The sequence below is a fragment of the Pongo abelii genome, chromosome 18 (assembly GCF_028885655.2).
Source record: "Pongo abelii isolate AG06213 chromosome 18, NHGRI_mPonAbe1-v2.0_pri, whole genome shotgun sequence".
Taxonomy (NCBI): Eukaryota; Metazoa; Chordata; class Mammalia; order Primates; family Hominidae; genus Pongo; species Pongo abelii.
In genome coordinates, this window is record NC_072003.2 from 45,249,845 (window position 1) to 45,276,313 (window position 26,469).

Below are 26,469 nucleotides of genomic sequence, written 5' to 3' on the forward strand. Positions count from 1 at the left end.
TAGATGATGTGACTGTCCTGTCTGGGTCTTTCCCAGAAGGGATATTGTAAGGTATCTCTGAGCCCATCACCTAGGTGATGAGACTCTACTTTCCTGCCTGTGCCCTGCCTCCAGTAACAGAAATACCAGCAAATTTCCCAGGTGGTGTGACTCTCCTCTCATGACTAGGCCCCATGAAGAGGGAGGATTGTGACATATTGCTGGTCCAGCACCTAGGTGATGTGACTCTTTTGACTGGTTTCTGCCTACAGTGGGCATTGTGATATATCATTGAGCCTAGCACAAAGGTGATGTGACTTTTCTGTGTAGGTCCTGCCCATGGAGGGTTATTGACATTTCCCTGGCCCAGCATTCAGGTGATGTGGCTTTCCTCCCTGGTTCTGCTCACAGGTGGGGTTGTAACTTATAACTAGGCCTAGGCAACTGTCATGATCATGGCTTTCTTACATGGACCAAGCCAATAGGAGAAGTTTTGACTCTAATAGCTAGGCTTAGGGCAACAACGAAGGTCCATGGTCTACTAACTATAAAAGATCACAGAAGATTATGACACTCACATGTATTTTATAAAGCCCTAGGGGTGTATAGAGAGTTACATAACAGGCCCCAGCAAACAGGTGAGCTTGTGACTCTTAAAGACACATGTAGCCAACAATTAGGATTGTCACCTTCATACATGGACAGAGTCCACTAGTGAGATTCTAAATCTCACACATGGATGCAGTTCAGACACTGTGACTGTCACATGTGGATCTGCCCTCAGGCTGGATGATGACTAATATCTGGATCCAGCTTACAAGCATGGTGTTGACTCTCATACTTAGACCAAGCCAATAAGACATAGGTTGACTCGTACCTAGCCTTAGGGCAATGGGTAAGGTCCTGAGTTTCCTACCTGTACAGAGGTCACAGAGAAATATGAAACCCTACCATATGGTACAATTCTCTCAGGTGGTACAGAGTATGCTCAAACAGGGCCCAGCACACAGTTGAGGTTGTTACTTTCACATACACATCCAGTCAAAAGTTAAGATTGTCACCCTCACATACAGATAGTGCCCACTGCTGAGATGCTAAATCTTTCATGGGTGCAGCCTACAGTTGACTTTGTGACTGTCACAGGTGTGATGGTGACTTATTTCTGGACCCCACTCACAGGCACAGTGATAAATATTAGTCCTGGACACAGCCATTAGGAGAGATGCTGATTCTCCTCTCTGGGCTTAAAGCAATGTGTAAGATCATGTGTCCACACAAGCATACAGGTCTCAGACAGTATTGTGACATATTTTCTTTGAAATGGAGTCTCACCCAGGCTGGAGTCCAGTGCCACAAACTTGACTCACTGCAACCCCCACCTCTTGGGTTTAAATGATTCTTCTGCCTCAGCCTCCAGAGTAGCTGGGATTACAGATACGTGCCACCATACCCGGCTAATTTTTGTATTTTTATTTAGTAGAGACGGGGTTTCATCATGTTGGTCAGGCTAGTCTTGAACTCCTGACCTCATGATATGCCAACCTCAGCCTCCCAAAGTGCTGAGATTACAGGCATGAGCCACCACACCAGGCCAAGTATTGTGACTCATTCCTATTTTTTAATGCCCTCAGGTGGCACACAGAACATCATAAAATAACCCAAAATACTAGTGAGATTGTTACTCTCATATGCACTCCCAGCCAAGAGCACTGTCAATTTCCAAATGAACACAGCCCACTGTTAAGCTTCTGAATCTCACATCTAGGGTCAGTCAAAAGCTGAAATTGTTACTGTCATGTAGGGATTCTATGTACAGGTAGGATGGTGACTCTGGACCAAGGTTAAGTACCTTGTGATGTTTTTATTTTTTCCTGGGACACTGTCTGCAGATGAGATTGGGACTCTCATGCATGGACTCAGTCTACTGTTAAGGTTGTTACCTGCCTTTTGGGTGCAACTCACAGGAACTATTGCCTCTGAATCCAAAGCTTGGGCATATGAGAGATTGCAAATTTTATCTCTGGGCCTTTACAGAGGTGTGACTGTGACATACACCTTTGCTCAGTATCTGACTGATTTACTCTTTTGCCTAGGCCCAGTCTACAATTTGGATTGTAAAATATACTTAGGTTTAGCACCTAGAGTATGTGACTTTCCTGCCTGGACTCTGCCCTCTGGGGAAAAAGTGGCATATCTCTGGCCCAATCACCTAGGTAATGTGACTCTCCCATTCTGCCTGGGCCAGTCCACAAGGGTCATTGTGAGATATCTCTGGGCCCATAACCTATGTTATATGACCCTTTTTTTGTCTTGAATTTGTTTACAGGAGGAATGATGTCATGTTACTGGGACCATCACCTAGGTGACATGACTGTCTTCTGCCTGGAACATGTTTACAGGGTGGATTGTGACATATTGCTTTGCCTGGCACCCAGAAGATACAATTTTTATTGCCAGGACCCTGCCCACAGGGAAAATATTGGCATATCACTGGCCCACACCTAGTTGATGTGACTCTGCCTTCTGGTCTTTGCCCACAGGTGGGATTGTCACATATAATTAGGTCCAGCCCACAGGTATGATGAAGACTCTCTTATATGTGGACCAGCAAATAGAAGAGATTTTGACTCTTATAGCTAGGCTTAGGGAAACAGGCAAGGATCCAGGTCTTCTACATGTAGAAAGATGTATGCATTACAATACTCATGCATATTCTATAAAGCCCTTGGGTGATATAGAGCATGTCCTATCAGGGCCCAGCACAGGGGTAAAACTGTGACTCTATGGGCACACCCAAATGACAATTAGCATTGTTTCCCTCACAAACTGACCGAACTTACTGGTGGGGTCCTAACTTTCATATGAGGACACAATACACAATTAGAATATTGACGGTCAAATGTGAATCTGGCCAAAGATCGGATAGTGAGTCATATCTATACCCAGCTTACAGGCCCAGTGATGACTCTTATAACTGCACCCAGCCAATAAGAGAGCTGTTGACTCTCATAGCTAGGCTTAAGCCAAAAAATAAAGTCCTGAGTTTTCTACTTTAAAAAAAAATAATAACAGGTGATTACCACACACATGCATATTGTGTAAAGCCCTCAGATGGTACAGTGGGTGTCTTAATAGTACCCAGCACAATACTGAGATTGTGACTATTGTGTGAACACCCAGCTGACTGTTAGAGTTGTCGCCCATACACATGGACAGAGCAGAATAATGAGTACCTGAGCCTCACTGACAGATACAGTCTTCTGTTGGAATTGTGCCTGTCACATGTGGATTGAGCCACAGGAGGGTTGTTGACCCATTTCTGTACCCAAATCACAGGAATATAAATTGCTCTCATACCTGAACCCAACAAACAGGAGAGATGTTGATGCTCATGCCTGGTCTTAGGGCAATGGGGATAATCATAAATTTCAGATTGTAACATACACCTGGGAAAGCACAAAAATCTCAAAGCAGATTGTGACTTTCACGTATACCATGTAAAACCGTCAGGTGGTACAGACAGTTTCATAACATGGACCAGCAAACAGGTGAGATTGTGACTCTCATATGCACACCTGGCTCACAGTAAAGATTCTCACCCTCCCATAAAAACCCAGCCTACTTATGACATTCTGAATCTCACACTCAGAGGCAGTCAAAAGTTGGAAATTTGACTCTCATACATGGATGCAGTCCGCAGGTAGGATAGTGACTCTCACACCAAGATTCAGAATGCCTGTGAGGCTGTGACTCCCTTACTGGGACACTGTCTGCAAGAGGGGTTCAGATTCTCATGCACAGATCACATCCACTCTTGAGATTGTGACTTGAGTACTTGAATGCACCTCACAAGATATGTTGACTGTCATAAGTGAAGCCAGGACATTTGTAAGATTTTGAATCTTATCCCTAAACTTTTCAAAGGTGTGATTGTGACATATACGTTTTCCCAGCACCTGGTTAATTTAACTTTCTTTCCTGGACCTAGTGTGCAGTTGAGACTGTCACATATACCTGGACCATGCACTTTATTTATGTGCCTCTTCAGCATGAGCCCTGCCCTCAGGGGAAACTATGATATATTTCTGGGTCAGTCATCAAAGTGAAGTGACTCTCCTTTCTTGCCTGGGCCCTGCCCTTAGTTGAGATTGTGACATATCACTGGACCCTTAATGCAAATGATGTAACTTTTCTGCCTGGGTTCTAATTAGAGAAGGGATTGTGAAATATCTCTGGGCCTGTCACCTAGGTGATGTAACTCTGCCTTCCTGCCTGAACCTGCCCCTAAGAGGCATTGTAGCATATCACCAGGTCCAGCTCCTGGGTGATATAACTGTATCATATCAGCAAGTCCAGCTCCCAGGTGATATAACAATGCCACAGAGGGTATTGTGACATATTGCTGGGCCCAGGACGTAGGTGATAAGACCTTCCTGAATTGCCCCTGCTCCCAGGGGGGATTTTGACCTCTCACTGGGCCAATCACCTAGGTGATGGGGCTCTCTTCTGCTGCCTAGATCTTGCCCAAAGTGGCAATTCTTCTGCTGCCTAGATCCTGCCCAAAGTGGCAATTGTGACATCTCTGGCCAGCACCCAGGTGATGTGACTCTGGTACCTTGTCTCTCCCCACAACTGGAATTGTGAAATATACATGGGCATAGCTTACAGGTGGGATGATGACTCATACGTGAAAATATGTGACTCTTGTAGTTCGTCTTAGGGCAAAAATGAAGGTCCTGTGTCTTCAACTTGTAGGGTGGTCATGGAGTATTTTGACCTTCATGCACATTGTATAAAGCCATCAAGTGCTCCAAGAGTGCCATAATGTAGTTCAGCACACAGGTGAAATTGTGGCAGTTGTATGCACACCCAGCCAAAAATAAGGATAGTTACCCTCCGACGTGAACAGAGCCCAATGTTGAGGTTCTGAATCACATGCCAAGAGGCCATAAAGTTGGAATTGTGAATGTCATATGACAATCCAATCCACAGATGGGATGATAACTTCAAGACCAGGATTTAGAACACCTGGGGACTGTGCTTCCCCTATTAAAACACAGTCTTCAGGTGAGCTTTGGGCTCTCATTCACTGATTTAGTCCACTGTTGTGGACTAACTTGCATACTTGAACTCAACCCACAAGAAGGGTTGACTCTTATACCTTTAGCTGGAAAATGTACAGGATTGTGAATTTCTCTTGTTGACTGGGACCAGGTATAAGTTTTATTGCTATGCCTGTGAGATGGGTTCAAAAATGAGTCACTATCTCACCTTTGGCTGCATCTATGTATGACAGTCACAATTCCAAATATGAATTGGGTTTGCACATGAGATTTAGGACCTCACCATTGGGTACTGTCCATGTGTGAGGTTGACAATTCTGTCAGCTGGGTGTACATATGAGAGTCACAATCTCACCTTTTTGCTGGGTCCTATTATGACACTCTCTGTACCACCTGAGGGCTTAATACATTGTGCTTTGGTGCCCATAATACACTATGACCTTCGTTAAAGTAGGAGATGTAGGACCATGCTTGTTGCCCTAAGCCTAGCTATGAGAGTCAAAATCTCTTCTCTTAGCTTGTTCCATATATGACAGTCATCATACCACCTTTAAGCTGTGACTATATATATTTCACAATTTCACCTGTGTGCAGGGACAGACACAAAAGTCACATCACCTAGGTGCTGGATCAGGTGATATGTCCCAATTCTTATTTTGGGCAAGGTCTAGGCAACAGAGGAGAGACACGTCACCTACATGATTGGCCCAGTGATGGGTCACGATCTTCTCTGGGAGAATAGCCCATTCAGGAGAGTCACATCACCCAGCTGCTTGGCCAAGAAGTATGTCAAAATGCCCCCTGTGCACAGGGGCCAAGGCAGGACAGTTACATCATCTGGGAGCTGGGCCCAACAATATGTCCCAATTCCTTTTGTGGAAAGTGTCCAGGCAAAAGAGCAGAGTCAAATCACCCAGGTGATGGGCCCAGAGATATGCCACAATTTCATTTGTGGGCTGGGCCCTGGGATAAGAATAACATCACCTGGTGCTGGACCCAGCAATATGTTACAATGCCACCTGTAAAAAGGTTCCAGGCAAGAGAGGAGAGTCGCATCACCTAGATATGGCATAAAGTCCCCTTTGGGCAGTGCCAAGGAAGGAGTATCACAACTCCTCTGTGCTGGGCCCAGAGATATGTCACAATACACACAGTGGGCAGGATCCCAGCAGGAAAGAAGAGTCATATTACCTAGGGTTTAGACAAGCAACGTGTAAAAATTATTCCTGATGGCAGATCCCAGCCCCCCATCCAAAAGAATCAAGTCACCTGGGTGCTGCTTTCCGTGGAAAGTCACAAGCCCTTTTGAGTGCAAAGCCCATGAAGCAGAGGCAATTCACATTACCTAGATGATGATCCCAAAGATATTTCACAATGCTCTCTGTGGGGAGGGTCCAGGGAGTTAAGTCACCTTACTTGTGTGCTGGGCTCAGAAAACATCACAATCTTCTCTGACGGAAGAGCCCAGGAAAGAAGGAAGAGCCACATCACCTAGGTGCTGAACCCAGTGATTTGTCAAAATCTCTATTGTGAGCAGAGTCCAGGCAAGTGAGGAGAGTCATATCTTTTAGGTGGTTGGTCCAGAGATATTTCCCAATGCCCCCTGTGCATGCGGCCCAGATAAAAGGCACACATAAGCAAGATTACCTTGTTGCTTATCCCAGTGATATTCAATATGCTTCTTGAGGCCAGGGCACAAACAGGATCAGACAGTCACATCATTAAGTACTAGGCTTAGTGATATATTATAACCTTACCTGTGGGCAGGGTCCAGTTAGAGGAAAAGCTTTACATCACCTATGTTCAAAGTAGAGAGATATATCACAATTCCTTTGAGGGAAGTGTCTAGGCAAAATAGTCATATCACCTAGGTGTTTGTCCCAGGTATAAGTCACAAGATATCTCTGTGCTGAGCTCAAAAGAACTGTCAAAACACTAAGGTTCTAGGAAGAGGTGTATGTCACAATTATACCTGTGGGAAGGCCCAGAAATGAGACCCTGAATCCCACATATTTAACCACTCCAAGTAGAACAGTCAACAGCTACTGTGAGCTGGGTCCAAGTACATGAGTCACAGTCTCAACAGTGGACTGCATCCTCATGTGAGAGCCCCAATCCCTTCTGCAAGCTGTGTCCTGGTAAGGGAGTCACAGCCTCAATGCTGTGCTGAATATTGGTGGGAGAGTCACCATTTCACCTGTGGACTGGATCCATATGTGAGAGACACAACTCCAACTTTTGACTGCCCATGGGTGTGAGGCTTAGAACCTCAGTTGTGGGCTGTGTACATGTGGACGTGTGACAATTTCAACGTTTGGCTGTGTGGTCATCCAGGTCTCTATATCTCACCTGTGAACTGGGTCTTGTTATGAAACTCTCTGTACCACTCAAGGGACATATTCAATATGACTGGGTTTTATAATCCTCTGACCTCCATACAATTAGAAGGCCCAGGACCTTACACATTGCTCGAAGGCCATTTATGAGAGTCAAAGCAGATGCACAGAGAACATCTCAGTCCTCCTCCCATCTCAAATCTCACTGCATCTGTGAGGGTGTAATTGTTATTGTCCTGGGGCTATTTCTAGATATTTTCAAATGAAATAAATTTAGAGACTTTATCCTAAAGGAGTATTGCAGTGGTGGAAGCACCAAGCATAATATCTGCAAACATCTAAAATACTAGGCAGAAAAGAGCTGTCTTTCGAATGGAAGAGAAAGCCTCATTAGAAAGAAGGATGGGAGGGAAAGGGAACAATGCAGTGTGGCAAAATCCATTCAAGATTAGAGGTTTCACCCTGAAATCAGCCTGTTCTTGGGAGGGGCATAAAGAGGGGTTGTATGTTTACTCAGACTGAAGGTGGAGCAGAGGCCAGAGGTCTGGGGGGAAAAAGAAACGAGCAAACTGTGCCTAACAAGTATTTTCTTCTGAACTCTGAAGACAAAATTATTTAATTGTTTATGAGGAACAAATGGGAATGTGGAGAATCTGTGAATCTGTGATATCTAGAAGAGGATGTACCATCTAGGTCACAATGGTAAAGGTGTTTCTTTGCAATAAGCTGTTCTCACAGAACACAAAGAATTAGAGAGTTTTCTTACATCACTATTTACCAGGACTCACTACCCAACCCATCTTTCTTTTCTACTTATCTTTGCTGTATCCATTCTTGGCATTTGGCTTTTTCTGAATTGTATTTATTATAATAACCTGGTAAACAGGTGAAATATTTTGCCAAGTTCTGTGAGTAGTTTTATCAATTATTAAACTTGACAAAGAGGGTTATGGGAGCTTATGATTTATAGATAGCTGCTCAGAAGCATAGATGTGCCCATATTGGTTGTGACAGGCATGTGCAGTGGGGATAATGTTGTGGGACTGAGTCCTGAACTTATGGGGTCTATGCCGACTCTGGGTGGTGCCAGAATTAAGTCGTTAAACTCCCAGTAGGTGTTGATGAATTGGTTGGTGTTCAACAAACTCCATATATTTGGTCTTAGAACAAAGATATCACAGCAACTTTGGCTGGAGGTATACTGTAGGTCTTTTGGGGAATAAAGACTGTTTTTTCACACACATGCTGTCACAATGTGAATTGCCTTGTGATAAGAGGTCTCATCCAGGGTCAGAGTGAATTGAGGACTAAAAGGGATGGAGTTCTGAGGGAAGACTCCTCTTCCCACCCTGCTGCTATAAAGTGATTCCTGCACACTCATGCACATGCACACTAGGCAATGATGTAGCTTCACCCCTCCCATGACAAGGCTTCACCCTCAGGAACTGTGCTGAACCTCTGCATCTAGAGTTTCCTACTAATAGGCTACATAAGTGCCCAGAAGACTCGTGGCTTACTTCTATGCCCACATCTTGAATCTGCACCAGTGAGCTATTTTCTCCACTATCCTAGGTTTCTAGGCCCTCTGTCTCTCTCATCTGCCTGCATACACACATTTAGAAATCAGAGTTACCCTGCTTGGAACAGTGTTTATAGCACTAACCAGTCCTTTCACCAACTGTGCACTGTCCCCTTCCCATGGGTTTTTTGTATCACTTTCTCTTTGTCTGCTTTTTTCTTCTCCACAAATCCTCTTTCACAAACCCAAGGCCACACCTTAGGTGCCTAATACAAACCCTATAGACAAATTGAATGTCTATGAGTTAAGCATAAAATTTTGGGAACTGTTTATTGTAAGCATAAACACAAAATAAAATAAAAATAAGAGACTTAATGTTTCAACTTGAAAATAAGAAATAAAATTTACTCCTCATTTTTCTTAAATTATTTAATTTAGATAAATTTTATATGTAAATTATTTCTCTGCTTTTATCTTTTTTGTTGTCTTCAAGATTTTATTGAATCTCTGTTCTAATTTTTATTATTTTGTTTATTATGCTAACATTGGGATTAATTAGTTTTTTCCAAGGCTTTTGCAAATCAAAGTCATGTTGTTTATTTGAGATCTTTCTTTCCTCTTATTATAGAAATATATCCCTGTAAACTCTTGTCTAAGAACGGCTTTTTTGCATCCCAGAAGTTGTGATATGTTGTGTTTTTATTTCTATTTTTCTCAAGATACTTTGTGATTTCCTTTTTCTTTTCCACTTTGACCCATTTGTTGTTCAGGAACATGTTGTTTAATATCCACATATTTGTGAGTTTTTAAATTTTTTCTGTTATTGTTTTCTAGTTTTATAAAACTGTGATTTAAAAAGTTGATATAAATTTATTCTTTCTAAATTTGGAGAGATTTTGTTGTTATTGTTCGCCCAACATATGATATATCCTGGATAACGTTCCATGTGTGCTTGAGAAGAATGTGTATTCAAATACTGTTGGATGAAATATTCTGTGTATATCTGTTAGGTGCACTTGTTCTATAGTGCTATGCAAGTACATTGTTTTCCTTTTTTTAATTTTATTATTATACTTTAAGTTTTAGGGTACACGTGCACAACGTGCAGGTTTGTTACATATGTATACATGTGCCATGTTGGTGTGCTGCACCCATCAACTCCTCATTTAGCATTAGGTATATCTCTTAATGCTATCCCTCCCCCCTCCGCCCACCCCACAACAGTCCCTGGTGTGTGATGTTCCCCTTCCTGTGTCCATGTGTTCTCATTGTTCAATTCCCACCTATGAGTGAGAACATGCAGTGTTTGGTTTTTTGTCTTTGCAATAGTTTGCTGAAAATGATGGTTTCCAGTTTCATCCATGTCCCTACAAAGACATGAACTCATCATTTTTTATGGCTGCATAGTATTCCATGGTGTATATGTGACACATTTTCTTAATCCAGTCTATCGTTGTTGGACATTTAGGTTGGTTCCAAGTCTTTGCTATTGTGAATAGTGCCGGTATTAACATACATGTGCATGTGTCTTTATAGCAGCATGATTTATAATCCTTTGGGTATATACCCAGTAATGGGATGGCTGGGTCAAATGGTATTTCTAGTTCTAGATCCCTGAGGAGTCTCTCCACACTGACTTCCACAATGGTTGAACTAGTTTACAGTCCCACCAACAGTGGAAAAGTCTTCCTATTTCTCCACATCCTCTCCAGCACCTGTTGTTTCCTGACTTTTTAATGATTGCCATTCTAACTGGTGTGAGATGGTATCTCATTGTGGTTTTGATTTGCATTTCTCTGATGGCCAGTGATGATGAGCATTTTTTCATGTGTCTTTTGGCAGCATAAATGTCTTCTTTTGAGAAGTGTCTGTTCATGTCCTTCACCCACTTTTTGATGGGGTTGTTTGTTTTTTTCTTGTAAATTTGTCGGTGTTCATTGTAGATTCTGGATATTAGCCCTTTGTCAGATGAATAGGTTGCAAAAATTTTCTCCCATTCTGTAGGTTGCATGTTCACTCTGATGGTAGTTTCTTTTGCTGTGCAGAAGCTCATTAGTTCAATTAGATCCCATTTGTCAATTTTGGCTTTTGTTGCCATTACTTTTGGTGTTTTAGACATGAAGTCCTTGCCCATGCCTGTGTCCTGAATGGTGTTGCCTAGGTTTTCTTCTAGGGTTTTTATGGTTTTAGGTCTAACATTTAAATCTTTAATCAATCTTGAATTAATTTTTGTATAAGGCGTAAGGAAGGGATCCAGTTTCAGCTTTCTCCATATGGCTAGCCAGTTTTCCCAGCACCATTTATTAAATAGGGAATCCTTTCCCCATTTCTTGCTTTTGTCAGGTTTGTCAAGATCAGATTGTTGTAGATATGTGGCATTATTTCTGAGGGCTCTGTTCTGTTCCATTGATCTATATCTCTGTTTTGGTGCCAGTACCATGTTGTTTTGGTTACTGTAGCCTTGCAGTATAGTTTGAAATCAGGTAGCATGATGCCTCCAGCTTTGTTCTTTTGGCTTAGGATTGGCTTGGTGATGCGGGCTCTTTTTTGGTTCCATATGAACTTTAAAGTAGTTTTTTCCAATTCTGTGAAGAAAGTCATTGGTAGCTTGATAGGGATGGCATTGAATCTATAAATTACCTTGGGCAGTATGGCCATTTTCACGATATTGATTCTTCCTACCCGTGAGCATGGAATGTTCTTCCATTTGTTCGTATCCTCTTTTATTTCATTGAGCAGTGGTTTGTAGTTCTCCTTGAAGAGGTCCTTCACATCCCTTGTAAGTTGGATTCCTAGGTATTTTATTCTCTTTGAAGCCATTGTGAATGGGAGTTCACTCATGATTTGGCTCTCTGTTTGTCTGTTATTGGTGTATAAGAATGCTTGTGATTTTTGTACATTGATTTTATATCCTGAGACTTTGCTGAAGTTGCTTATCAGCTTGAGGTGATTTGGGGCTGAGACGATGGGGTTTTCCAGATATACAATCATGTCGTCTGCAAACAGGGACAATTTGACTTCCTCTTTTACTAATTGAATACCCTTTATTTCCTTCTCCTGCCTGATTGCCCTGGGCAGAACTTCCAACACTATGTTGAATAGGAGTGATGAGAGAGGGCATCCCTGTCTTGTGCCATTTTCAAAGGGAATGCTTCCAGTTTTTGCCCATTCATTATGATGTTGGCTGTGGGTGTGTCATAGATAGCTCTTATTATTTTGAGATACGTCCCATCAATACCTAATTTATTGAGAGTTTCTGGCATGAAGGGTTGTTGAATTTTGTCAAAGGCCTTTTCTGCATCTATTGAGATAATCATGTGGTTTTTGTCTTTGGTTCTGTTTATTTGTTGGATTACATTTATTGATTTTCATATGTTGAACCAGCCTGGCATCCCAAGGATGAAGCCCACTTGATCATGGTGGATAAGCTTTTTGATGTGCTGCTGGATTCGGTTTGCCAGCATTTTATTGAGGATTTTTGCATCAATGTTCATCAAGGATATTGGTCTAAAATTCTCTTTTTTGGTTTTGTCTCTGCCAGACTTTGATATCAGGAAGATGCTGGCCTCGTAAAATGAGTTAGGGAGGATTCCCTCTTTTTCTACTGATTGGAATAGTTTCAGAAGGAATGGTACCAGCTCCTCCTTGTACCTCTGGTAGAATTCGGCTGTGAATCCATCTGGTCCTGGACTTTTTTTGGTTGGTAAGCTATTGATTATTGCCTCAATTTCAGAGCCCGTTATTGGACTATTCAGAGATTCAACTTCTTCTTGGTTTAGTCTTGGGAGGATGTATGTGTTGAGGAATTTATCCATTTCTTCTAGATTTTCTAGTTCATTGGCGTACTGGGGTTTCTAGTATTCTCTGATGATAGTTTGTATTTCTGTGGGATTGGTGGTGATATCCCCTTTATCATTTTTTATTGCGTCTATTTGATTCTTCTCTCTTTTCTTCTTTATTAGTCTTGCTAGCAGTCTATCAATTTTGTTGATCTTTTCAAAAAACCAGCTCCTGGATTCATTAATTTTTTAAAGGGTTTGTTGTGTCTCTATTTCCTTCAGTTCTGCTCTGATCTTAGTTATTTCTTGCCTTCTGCTACCTTTTGAATGTGTTTGCTCTTCCTTCTCTAGTCCTTTTAATTGTGATGTTAGGGTGTCAATTTTAGATCTTTCCTGCTTTCTCTTGTAGGCATTTAGTGCTATAAATTTCCCTCTACACACTGCTTTGGATGTGTCCCAGAGATTCTAGTATGTTGTGTCTTTGTTCTCATTGGTTTCAAAGAACATCTTTATTTCTGCCTTCATTTCATTATTTACCTAGTGGTCATTCAGGAGCAGGTTGTTCAGTTTCCATGTAGTTGAGCAGTTTTGAGTGAGTTTCTTAATTCTGAGTTCTAGTTTGATGGCACTGTGGTCTGAGAGACAGTTTGTTATAATTTCTGTTCTTTTACATTTGCTAAGGAGTGCTTTACTTCCAAATACGTGGTCAATTTTGGAGTAGGTGTGGTGTGGTGCTGAAAAGAATGTATATTCTGTTGATTTGGGGTGGAGAGTTCTGTAGATGTCTATTAGGTCCACTTGGTGCAGAGCTGAGTTCAATTCCTGGATATCCTTGTTAACTTTCTGTCTCGTTGATCTGTCTAATGTTGACAGTGGGATGTTAAAGCCTCCCATTATTATTGTGTGGGAGTCTAAGTCTCTTTGTAGGTCATTAAGGACTTGCTTTACAAAGCTGGGTGCTCCTGTATTGGGTGCATATATATTTAGGATAGTTAGTTCTTCTTGTTGAATTGATCCCTTTACCATTATGTAATGGCCTTCTTTGTCTTTTTTGATCTTTGCTAGTTTAAAGTCTGTTTTATCCGAGACTAGGATTGCAACCCCTGCCTTTTTTTCTTTTCCATTTGCTTGGTAGATCTTCCTCTATCCCTTTATTTTGCGCCTATGTGTGTCTCTGCACATGAGGTGGGTTTCCTGAATACAGCACACTGATGGGTCTTGACTCTTTATCCAAACTGCCAATCTGTGTCTTTTAATTGGATCATTTAGCCCATTTGCATTAAAAGTTAATATTGTTATGTGTGAATTTGATCCTCTCATTAAGATGTTAGCTGGTTATTTTGCTCATTAGTTGATGCAGTTTCTTCCTAGCCTTGATGGTCTTTACAATTTGGCATGTTTTTGCAGTGGCCGGTACCGGTTGTTCCTTTCCATGTTTAGTACTTCCTTCAGGAGCTCTTTTAGGGCAGGCCTGGTGGTGACAAAATCTCTCAGCATTTGCTTGTCTGTAAAGGATTTTAATTCTCCTTCACTTATGAAGCTTAGTTTGGCTGGATATGAGATTCCAGGTTCAAAATTCTTTCCTTTAAGAATGTTGAATATTGGTCCCCACTCTCTTCCGGCTTGTAGAGTTTCTGATGAGAGATCAGCTGTTAGTCTGATGGGCTTCCCTTTGTGGGTAACCCGACCTTTCTCTCTGGCTGCCCTTAACATTTTTTCCTTCATTTCAACTTTGGTGAATCTGACAATTATGTGTCTTGGAGTTACTCTTCTCGAGGAATATCTTTGTGGCATTCTCTGTATTTCCTGAATTTGAATGTTGGCCTGCCTTGTTAGATTGGGGAAGTTCTCCTGTGTAATATCCTTCAGAGTGTTTTCCAACTTGGTTCCATTCTGCCCGTCACTTTCAGGTACACCAATCAGACATAGATTTGGTCTTTTCACATAGTCCCATATTTCTTGGAGGCTTTGTTCATTTCTTTTTATTCTTTTTTCTCTAAACTTCTTTTCTTGCTTCATTTCATTCATTTCATCTTCCATTGCTGATACCCTTTCTTCCAGTTGATCGCATCGGCTACTGAGACTTCTGCATTTGTCACATAGCTCTCATGCCTTGGTTTTCAGCTCCATCAGGTCCTTTAAGGACTTCTCTGCATTGGTTATTCTAGTTATCCATTCGTCTAATTTTTTTTCAAAGGTTTTAACTTCTTTGCCATTGATTTGAATTTCCACCTGTAGCTTGGAGTAGTTTGATCGTCTGAAGCCTTCTTCTCTCAACTCGTCAAAGTCATTCTCCATCCAGCTTTGTTCCATTGCTGGTGAGGAGCTGCATTCCTTTGGAGGAGGAGAGGTGCTCTGATTTTTAGAGTTTCCAGTTTTTCTGCTCTGTATTTTTCCCATCTTTGTGGTTTTATCTACCTTAGGTCTTTGATGATAGTGATGTACAGATGGGTTTTTGGTGTGGATGTCCTTTCTGTTTGTTAGTTTTCCTTCTAACAGACAGGACCCTCAGCTGTAGGTCTGTTGGAGTTTGCTAGAGGTCCACTCCAGACCCTGTTTGCCTGGGTATCTGCAGCGGTGGCTGCAGAACAGCGGATATTGGTGAACCGCAAATGCTGCTGCCTGATTGTTCCTCTGGAAGTTTTGTCTCAGAGGAGTACCCGGCCGTGTGAGGTGTCAGTCCGCCCCTACTTCGGGATGTCTCCCAGTTAGGCTACTCAGGGGTCAGGGACCCACTTGAGAAGACAGTCTGCCCAACCTCAGATCACAAGCTGCCTGCTGGGAGAACCACTACTCTCTTCAAAGCTGTCAGACAGGGACATTTAAGTCTGCAGTGGTTACTGCTGTCTTTTTGTTTGTCTGTGCCCTGCCCCCAGATGTGGAGCCTACAGAGGCAGGCAAGCCTCCTTGAGCTGTGGTGGGCTCCACCCAGTTCGAGCTTCCCGGCCGCTTTGTTTACCTAATCAAACAACTAACTTGGCAATGGCTGGCGCCCCTCCCCCAGCTTCACTGCTGCCTTGCAGTTTGATCTCAGACTGCTGTTCTAGCAATGAGTGAGACTCCGTGGGTGTAGGACCCTCTGAGCCAGGTGCGGGATATAATCTCCTGGTGTGCCGTTTTTTAAGCCTGTTGGAAAAGCTCAGTATTAGGGTGGGAGTGACCCGATTTTCCAGGTGCCATCTGTCACTGCTTTCTTTGACTATGAAAGGGAATTCCCTGACCCCTTGCGCTTCCTGGGTGAGGTGATTCCTTACCCTGCTTCGGCTGACACACTGTGCACTGCACCCACTGGCCTGCACCTACTATCTGGCACTCCCCAGTGAGATGAACCCAGTACCTCAGCTGGAAATGCAGAAATCACCGGTCTTCTGCGACGCTCACGCTGGGAGCTGTAGACTGGAGCTCTTCCTATTCGGCCATGTTGGCTCCACCCCGTCTATGTTTTATCACATGTATTTTTGCTGTTGTTTTATGTCCTTGGGAGCTTGATCTTTTAACCATGTGGTGGTGCTTTCTTTTGGTCTGCCTTCAGGGAACAGGAATTTTAAGTTTCATGTCATAGTTAGCTCCAAAAATCATATTAAGTAGTTAAAAATTAACTACTTAATATGATTCAAGCTCAAAATTAACTACTCTAGACTTCTTCTGGGAGGCAAAGTAGCGACCTTCCTGTGCTGTATCTCAGTAGTCAGGGTCTTGCACTTTCACAGTGGCTGTCTGGTGTTCGATTCCCCACCTACAAAATAAGTCATTTCTGGTTTAGTATCTGAGTGACCTTGTCTATTCTCTTCTCCTCCGTGGACTGTCTTAAATTTTCCTTTCTCTAAGCACCTAGGAGGTTACCTTTGGTAAAGCTCAGAAGCTGGAAATACTGGCCACATGGCATGGCTAAAGTCGGGTAATAAGAGACCTGAAAGGATTTTGTTTGTTTGTTTGTTTGAGATGGAGTCTCACTCTGCCGTCCAGGCTGGAGTGCAAGCTCCCCTTCCCGAGTTCACGCCATGCTCCTGCCTCAGCCTCCCAAGTAGCTGTGACAAGTACACTGTTTTCTTTCTAACTTTCTGTCTGAATAATTTATTGCTTTCAGTAGAGTAATACTGAATAATTCCATTATTATCATCATGGTCTGGTTTTTTTACAGTAATATATAAAATATATATTATTATATAGATATTATATAGATATTTTATTACATACATATATAAATATGTCTACATATTTATGTGCTCCAATGTTGGATGCATATATAAATTGTTATAGCCTTTTGATAAATTAGCTTGTTGTCATTATATAACGAACTTCTTTATATCTTGTGACAGATTGTTTCTAGAAGTCTATTTTGTCTGATATAAATATAGCCACTAATACACTCTTTTAGTTATTATTGGCATAGTAATTTTTTTAATTATTTAACCATTAACCTATGTGTGACCTTAAATCTAAAAAAAGTTTCTTGTGTACAACATACTATTATATTTTTTAATGACTTTTTTTATTATACTTTAAGTTCTTGGGTACATGTGCAGAACATGCAGGTTTGTTACATAGGTATACAAGTGCCATGGTGGTTTGCTACACCCATCAACTTGTCATCTACATTAGGTATTTCTCCTAATGCTATCCCTCCACTATCCCCCCACCTCGTGACAGGCCCTGGTGTGTGATGTTCTCTTCCCTGTGTCCATGTGATCTCGTTGTTCAACTCCCACTTATGAGTGAGAACATACGGTGTTTGGTTTTCTGTTCTTGTGTTAGTTTGCTGAGAATCATGTCTTCCAGCTTCAACCATGTCACTGCAAATGACATGAACTCATCCCTTTTTATGGCTGCATAGTATTCCATGGTGTATATGTGCCACATTTTCTTTATCCAGTCTATCATTAATGGGCATTTGGGTAGGTTCCAAGTCTTTGCTATTGTGAGCAGTGCCAGAATAAACGTACGTGTGCATGTTTATTGTGTGCATTTATAGTATAATGATTTATAATCCTTTGGGTATATACCCAGTAATGAGATTTCTGGGTCAAATGGTATTTCTGGTTCTAGATCCTTGAAGAATCACCACACTGTCTTTCACAATGGTTGAACTAATTTACACTCCCACCAACAGTGTAAAAGCATTCCTATTTCTCCACATGCTCTTAAGCATCTGTTGTTTCCTGACTTTTTAATGATCGCCATTCAAACTGGTGTGAGATGGTTTAATTAGATTCCATTTGTCAATTTTGGCTTCTGTTGCCATTGCTTTTGCTGATTTAGTTACAAAGTCTTTGCCCATGCCTGTGTCCTGAATTGTATTGCCTAGGTTTTCTTCTAGGGTTTTAATGGTTTTAGGTCTTATGTTTAAGTCTTTAATCCATCTTGAGTTAATTTTTTATAAGGTGTAAGGAAGGGGCCCAGTTTCAGTTTTCTGCATATAGCTAGCCAGTTTTCCCAACACCATTTATTAAATAGGAAATCTTTTCCCCATTGCTTGTTTTTGTCAGGTTTCTCAAAGATCAGATGGTTGTAGATATGTGCTGTTATTTCTGAGGCCTCCGTTCTGTTCCACTGGTCTATATATCTGTTTTGGTACCAGTACAATGCTGTTTTGGTTGCTGTAGCCTTGTAGTACAGTTTGAAGTCAGGTAGTGTGATGCCTCCAGCTTTGTTCTTTTTGCTTAGGATTGTCTTGGCTACGTGAGCTCTTTTTTTGTTTTATATGAAATTTAAAATAGCTTTTCCTAATTCTGTGAAGAAAGTCAGTGGTAGCTTGATGGGAATAGCGTTGAAGTTTTTTAATCTCCTTAGACATTTTGTGAATGTTTTAGTTCATTTTCTGCTTCACTAACAGAATATTCTAGAGTGGGCAATTTATAAAGAAGAAAAGTTTACTTAGCTCATTTTTTTAGATGCCAAAAGTCCAAGAACATGCCATTGCCATCTGATAAGAACCATATTTCCACATCACAAAATTGTCAAAGGCATAAGGAGGGCAGAAGGTGTATGTCAGAGAGCCTTCTTTTATAATGGAACCACTCTCATGACAACTAATTCATCCTGGAAATAATGACATTAATTCATTCATGGAGTAGAGCCCTCATGACCTAGTAAATTCATAAATGTCTATCTTCCTAATTGTATAACAATGAGTTAAATTTCAACATAAGTTTTGGAGGGGACATTCATACCATAGCAATGTGTTTTTGTTGGGTAATTTGACTTTTTATATTTAAAAATATTGATAAGTAAGTACTTATTACTGTCATTTTGTTAATTGTTGTCTGATCATTTAGTAGTTTCTTTGTTTTTTTATGCTGCCTTCCTTTGTGTTTTTGTTGATTTTTTTGCTTTTATTATTGTTATATGCTTCGATCTCTTTTCTTTTTTGTATCTATTATAAGTTTTTTCTTGTAATTACTAAGAGACTTACATAAAACATCTCATAATTATGAGTCTTGCTTAAGATAGTAACAATTTATCTTCTATGCATAAAAAGACTCAACAATTTTACTTTTTTCAACACACAATTTATGTCACACTTTAAAGTACATTGCCTTAAAACCATCCTCTACAAACTTTTCAACATTCTCTTTTAAAGCTTCTATGTGGGCTGAGAGAAAAGCTACAAAGGACCACAAGATTCCCTTAAGTTAGAGGCAAAACTTTAGTCCTCAGCTTTCTGACTAAGCTCCTAGGCTCCTGAGTGGGCTACCTGTGACCATAATTATAAATTTCAGGCCAGCCTTTTCTGTCTTTTGTCATCTCGTCAGCCGACCTGGATTTCATGTTCTTCAGAAAATCTTTGGCCTTTCTTAGATGAAACTTTAGTATTTCCTCATGGCTTTGATGCCTCATTTGGTCCAAGATCTCATCCAGTTGGGCCTCCTGGACCTGAGGTCTGCCTCCAAAACAAGAAAAGGCTGAAATGAGACACCGGAGCTCAAAAAGTTTAAACGGTATGCAGAGATTCTGCAAGTAGAACTGAAGACCAGGCACCCAGACAGGTGCAGAAATTTTATTACTATGAAAAACGGTACCAAATTTGCCACTGACCCCCCATTTGTCTCTGATTTGGGCTTCTGGGCTCCTCTCTCTTTCTGGAACGTTCTTTCCTGCTCAATTTCCATCTACCAAGACCCAACACATATCACTCCTCAGGGACACTTATTCACCCCACCTATTTGGTCCCCTTCTATACCTTCCTATGGTACTTGCCTCTTACTTTTCTTCTCACCATTTATACTTGAACTCAGATACAATGTACAACCCCTATTCACATCCTAGAGTTTGTCATGGTGCCAGACAGAAACACAAAATCAGCCCAGGTGTGGTGGTTCACACCTGTAATCCCAGCACTATGGAAGAATTGCTTGAGCCCAGTAGTTCAAGACCAGCCTGGGCAACATGTTGAGACTCCATCTCTACAAAAAATTTTTAAAATTAGCTGGGCATGGTCTGTTGCAGGCCTGTGGTTTCAGCTACTCAAAAAGCTAAAGAGGAGGGTCACTTGAGCCTGAGAGTTCTAGGTTTCAGTGAGCTGTGGTCAAACCGCTGCACTCTAGCCTGTGTGACAGTGAGACCCTGCCTTAAAAAAAGACAACAAAATGATATAATTGTATAGCTTTCTATGAATGGTATATAAATATACAAATATATAATTCTGTAGCATCATAATGATGATGCATAAAGCATTCTATTTCTTTTATAGAATCTGAAGGGCAAGAGCATAAAAACAATTATAAACCTTTGTTAATGGATATGTTATATAAAAATATAAAAACAAATATATAATGTAATTTAAGTTTTAGGAGATATGCAGAGAGAACATTTTATATGCAATGAAAGTTAATTTTTTACCAGCTTAAAATATATTGTAACTTCAAGATGTTTTATTTAATCAACCTGATAATCACAAAAAATACCCATAGAGATACAGAAAAGAAAATGAGGAAGGAACCAAAGCATATCACTACGTAAGAAAAGAATCTATGAGACACAAGAAAAGCAGTAAGAGAGAAAATGATAAAAAATAATAGCTACAAAAAAGAAACACAAGTAACAATGTAACTGATATGATTTAGTTCTGTGCTTCCACCCAAATCTCAAGTCAAGATGTAACTCCCATGTGTCAAGGGAGGGACTTGATGAAAGGTGATGGGCTCATGAGGGTGGATTTTCCCCATGCTGTTCTCATGATAGTGAGTGACTACTTACGAAATCTGATGATTGAAAAGTGTGGCACTTCCTCCTCTCTCTCTCTCTCTCTCCTGCTCCACCATTATGAAGACATGCTTGTTTTCCCTTTCCCTTCCACCATAATTGTAAGTTTCCTGAGTCCTCCCAGTCATGCTTCCTGTTAAGCCTGTAGAACTGTCAGTCAATTAAACTTCTTTTATTTATAAATTATTCAGTCTCAGATAGTTTTTATAGCAGTTTTAAAAGACTAGTATAGTAGCCATAGTAACTCCACCTGTTACTAAAATTTAAAAAACATACATGATGTTCATCATCACTAGAACATCCATATTAGAAATGCTAAAAAGAGACTTTTATGTTGAAAAATAAAACAATGCTAGACAGCTAATTATAAAACCATGTAAAAATATAGAACTCTCTGTTAAAAGTAAATATATAAAAAATAGAGAATTTTCTATTATCATAATGATAGTGTATAAAATACATGTAATTCTGCTATAAAATTGTAAAAGTAAAAACATTAAAAATTTGCAAATATGTTTGTTAATAAGTACACAATATAAAAATGTATGTGTTGTAAAATTAATAAGGTAAACTTTTATTGTTTTAACATAATAAGGCAAAGAAGAGATGTAAAGAGGTAGTTTTTTGTATGCAATTAAAGTTAAGTTGTTATGAGATAAAATATATTGACATAATTTTAAAGTGTTTTATATACTCTCTATTCCTCCTGGTGATCACAAAGAAAATATCTATGGGAGGTACACAAAAGAAGATAAAAAAGAAATCAAAATATGTCCATACAAAATCAACAATGCACAAAAAAAGGCAGTAGGAAGGAAAAGGAGAAGAAAACATAACTATAACAAACAGAAAATAATTGAATGGCAATAGAAATTTTTTCTACAGTAATTACTTTAAATATAAATTCATTAAACTTTCTATACAAAAGGCATAAAATGCATAAGTGGATTCACAGTAAACAATATCCAAAAATATGCTGTTTTTAAGAGACTCACTTTAGGTCTAAGGAACTAAATAGGCTGAAAGAAATAGAATGAAAAAGGATAATCCACATGAATAGTACCAAAATAGGACAGGGTCATCATGCTTATTTTAACCCAAATATGCCTCAGATTAAAACTGTCAAAAGAGACAAGGAATAATATGATGTAATGATAAAAGAGTCTATTTGCCAGGAATCTCTAGGAGGTATAAATATAAATATGCACATAATATAAGGGTTCCCAAATATATAAAGTAAATATTGACCGAAGCAAAGCAAGAAATATACATCAACACAATAATTGTGGGAGACTTTAATACCCCACTTTTAATAATAAATAGAAAAAACAGGTAACATATCAGTACAAAAGAAAATTTGAACAACATTAAAGACCAATTAGACCTAATAGACATATATAGAGCTTTTCAGTCAACCATAGAGGAATAAACAATATTCCCAATCACATGACACACCCTTAAGAATAGACAACACATTAGGCCACAAAACAAGTCTCATTACATCTAAGAAGACTGAGACTATACAATGTATTCTTTCTGGCCACAATAAAATGAAACTAGTAGCTAAAAGTAGAAGGAAAACCGTCATATCCCAAAATATGCAGAACTTAAGCAATACACATTTGAACCCACTCTTGTTCAAGAGTTGGATGATTTCATATTGTTAAAATGTTAATACTGCCTACATTGACATACAAGTTCAATGTAATCCCTATGAAAATTACAATGGTACTTTTTTGCTGAAACATTAAAAAAATCTAAAATTTACATAAAATCTCAAGCCACCATAAATAGCCACCATAGCTTTAGAAAAGAAGTATAGAGTTGGTCAGGTGCGGTGGCTAACACCTGTAATCCCAGCACTTTGGGAGGCCAAGGTGGGTGGATCACGAGGTCAGGAGTTCAAGACCAGCCTGGCCAAGATGGTGAAATCGTGTCTCTACTAAAATACAAAAATTAGTCGGGTGTGGTGGTGGGCACCTGTAATCCCAGCTACTCGGGAGGCTGAGGCAGAGAATTGCTTGAACCTGGGAGGCAGAGGATGCAGTGAGCTGAGATTGTGCCACTGCACTCCAGCCGGGGTAACAGAGAGTCTCTGTCAAAAAAAAAAAAAAAGAAGGAAAGAAAGAATGGAAGGAAGGAAGGAAGGAAGGAAAGAGAGAAAGAGGAAAGAGAAAGAAAGAAAGAAAGAAAGAAAGAAAGAAAGAAAGAAAGAAAGAAAGAAAGAAAGAAAGAAAGAAGAAAGAAAGAAAGAAAGAAAGAAAGAAAGAAAGAAAGAAAGAAAGAAAGAAAGAGAAAGAAAGAAGAAAGAGAGAGAGAAAAGAAGGAAGGAAGGAAAGAAAGAAGAAAGAAAGAAAAGTATAAAGTTAAAGACATCGTATTTTCTGATTTCAAGACATATCACAAAGTTACAGAAATTAAAACAATAAGGTAATATATAAAGACAAAGAGGTGATGAAATAGAATAGAAACCCCAAAATAAACCCTTGTGAATATAATCAGATGACCTGCACTTGGGTTGCTATGACCATACAACGGAGAAAGAATAATCTTTTCAACAAATGATGTTGGAAAACTGACTATCCACCAAAAGAAAAATAGCAAAGTAGGACCCTTCTCTTGCACCATATATAAAAACTATCTTAAATATTTCAATGTAAAAACTATAATTATAAAATTTTTTGAATAAAATATTCCAAGTACGTTTTACAAGGTGGGAGAATTATTACTTTGATCTTGACAATACTTTCTTGAATATGACAAAAAAGCATAAGCAACAACAAGAAAGTAAAATGAGACTACATAAATCCATACATAACTGGCTTATATTAAACATCACAAAAATGCATGTTCAATAAGTGTCCACTTAATGTCATCAATAGGATCTTGAAAAATGACATTTTTTAAACTTCTATTTTAAGTTCAGATGTAAAAGTGCAGATTTGTTACATAAGTAAACCTGTCTCATGGGGGTTTGTTGTACAGATGGAAAATGACTTTAAATGAAACACTGTACTGTATGCCATAGAAATGTAATGCTTGTTTATATCAAGCATTTATAATAAAAATTATAATATCAAGCACTAGTATTATATATTTGTATGTGTAAAATTATACATACAAATACACATACACAGGCACACACACACAGTTGTTTATTACATGTTTGTCCTTATGGATGAGCAAGTATCCATGGGGGATTTGTTCCAAGACACCCTTGGGATACCAAAATTCTAGATGCTCAAGTTTCTTATATAAAGAGAAGGATTATTTCCTTTTTTTTTTTGAGACGAAGTTTTGCTCTTGTCACCCAGGCTGGATTGCAGTGATGCGATCTCGGCTCACCGCAACCTCCACTTCTTGGGTTCAAGCGATTCTCCTGCCTCAGCCTCCTGAGTAGCTGGCATTACAGGCACCCGCCACCATGCCAAGCTAATTTTTTGTATTTTTAGTAGAGACGGGGTTTCGCCATGTCAGGCAGGCTGGTCTTGAACTCCTGGCCTCAGGTGATCCGCCTGCCTTGGCCTTCCACAGTGATGGGATTACAGGCGTAAACCACCACACCTGACCAAGAGAAGGATTATTTTCATATAGCCTAGGCACAATCTCTTTTATACTACTTAATTCATCTCTAGATTACTTATTATATCTAAAGCAACATAAATGTTATGTAAATAGTTCTGTATTGCTGAGGGATAATGACAATAATATCTGTACATGTTCAGTACAAAAATAAACATTGTATGCTTAACTACATATTTTATTCAAGGTTGGTTTGAATTCACAGATGTGTTATTCATGGACTTAAAGGGCCAAATCGTGTGTATGTGTGCGTTTCTGTGTGAGTGTAGAAAAATAAATTCAACACCCTGTACCTATTAACTACTTAATAAAACTTTACCCCTACATTTGAAGCTGTCTGTATTGTCTACACCGTGTTTCCCAAATATAATTATTTGCTGCTCTACCTCAGAAAATCATCATTCATCTTAAGTTTTGAGAAAGTATAATCCATTTGACTTTTATTATTAATTATACTACATATGTAGGATCTAAATAATACATTGTTTAACTTTGTAAGTTTTAAAACTTTCTGAAAGATGCATGCTGTATATACTTCTGTAGTGTTCTCTTATTCAACATTGTAATTTTAAGTCTTTCATGTTTTAGTTTCTTCCTCAACTTTCTGTAATGATGCATGCTGTATATACTTCTGTAGTGTTCTCTTATTCAACATTGTAATTTTAAAAGCCTTTCATGTTTTAGTTTCTTCAGCAAATATATGTATTGTTTATAAATTAGCCTCTTAATTGAAGATACTGAACTCTACCTCAAAGAGAATTCTTGAGAGACAATAAATGCAAAATTCTCACAGCAGTGCTTGACTCTGTAGGTGTCCAATAGTGTGATATCCTACCTTGTTTTAACCTGAATTGACTCCCTTAGCTGAGAGAGCCAGACAGACTCCATTTTGGCTCCTTCACTTGCAGCCCCTTACCCACCCCTCTTCCTCAAGGACTTAACTTGTGCAAGCTGATTCCCAGCACATCCAAGAATGCAATTACTGATAAGATACTGTGGCAAGTTATATACGCAGTTCCCAGGAGTTTGCCCGGTTGATATTACACAAAGCCCTCATGTTTGTGTCCGGTTGACAGCACCCAAAGCCCCTGCATCTATCACCTTGTGATAGATTTAAAGCCCTGCACCTGGAACTGTTTGTTTTCCTGTATCCATTTATCTTTTTAACTTTTTTCCTGTTTTGCTTCTGTAAGATTGCTTCAGCTAGGCTCCCCCTCCCCTTTCGAAACAAAGGATAAAAGAAAATCTAGCCTCTTCTTTGGGGCTGAGAGAATTTTGAGCACTAGCCATCTCTCAGTCACTGGCAAATAAAGGACTCCTGAATTAGTCTCAAAGTGTGGTGTTTCTCTATAACTCACTCGGTTACAATATTTGGAGGCCCCAGTGAGAGTTCTCCACCGGGTGAGTGCCGGACTCATTCCGGGCTCCCCCACACAGATGGCGGCCTTATAGGGGAGGCGTCACCTGAAGACACTCCAGGGCCCCGTAGGCCACAGTCTTACAGAGGGGAATGGATCGACTGCTGGTGTGTGCCCACCAAATTCAACTCCTGAATCTTCAGTCTCTGGTCCTGGGAAGGTAAGTCAGATCTGACTCTGTTTCTCTGGGAAGGAAATGGCCCTGACAAGGGCCCTCCCTCAGACTCCATACACACTCCAGGATGCTGTCAGGCTTCTCCGTTAAGACTCTCTCTCTCTCTCACTCTCTCTCTGTCTCTTCTTCTCTCGTTCAGGTCTCAAGGAGACCTCTGTTTAAATGGGTATAAAAAAATTGTGATAAACTCTGAGTGAGTGAGTGAATGTGGAGTTCAAGGACTTGCACTTGAATTTCCAGTTAGTAGCTCTATGGTAAAAGCTATGGAGTTCGAGTGGGCCCTCACCTGCAGTTCCGTGGTGACCTCATAAGGCTTAGGGCAGCATCGGGCATAGCTCGATCTGAGCTGGGGATTTATACCAGCCTGCCAATGCCAAGAGGAGCCTAAGTCCCCACAAGGGGAGCAGCCAGGTGGG

General features: G+C 40.1%; 1 protein-coding gene and 1 long non-coding RNA gene across 5 annotated transcripts in view; one reads left to right on the plus strand and one right to left on the minus strand.

The window, feature by feature from the left end:
* The window catches only part of LOC129050769 (uncharacterized), a 60,589-nt gene that overhangs the window by 27,855 nt on the left and 6,265 nt on the right, over positions 1 to 26,469 (plus strand). For all 4 annotated transcript variants that reach the window (XR_008514525.2, XR_008514526.1, XR_010137757.1 and 1 more), the window contains exon 2: positions 25,898 to 26,038. This is a non-coding gene — a long non-coding RNA (uncharacterized LOC129050769). The remainder of the gene's footprint in view (positions 1 to 25,897; positions 26,039 to 26,469) is intronic.
* LOC134760390 (coiled-coil domain-containing protein 180-like) lies at positions 19,176 to 21,024 on the minus strand. Its single transcript, XM_063717284.1, has 2 exons — positions 20,873 to 21,024; positions 19,176 to 19,556 (listed from the first exon to the last, which is right to left on the minus strand). The coding sequence occupies exons 1-2, from the start codon at positions 21,004 to 21,006 to the stop codon at positions 19,367 to 19,369; spliced, it is 324 nt and encodes a 107-aa protein (XP_063573354.1). The 5' UTR covers positions 21,007 to 21,024; the 3' UTR covers positions 19,176 to 19,366.

Bases quoted from the DNA above. Each gene is read 5' to 3' on its own strand.
- LOC134760390 (XM_063717284.1), bottom strand. From the start codon at position 21,006: ATGACTGGGAGGACTCAGGAAACTTACAATTATGGTGGAAGGGAAAGG. The intron at 19,557-20,872 runs GTAAGTAGTCAC...TTTTGGAGGCAG, and splicing joins CTTTTCAATCATCAGATTTC to ACCTCAGGTCCAGGAGGCCC.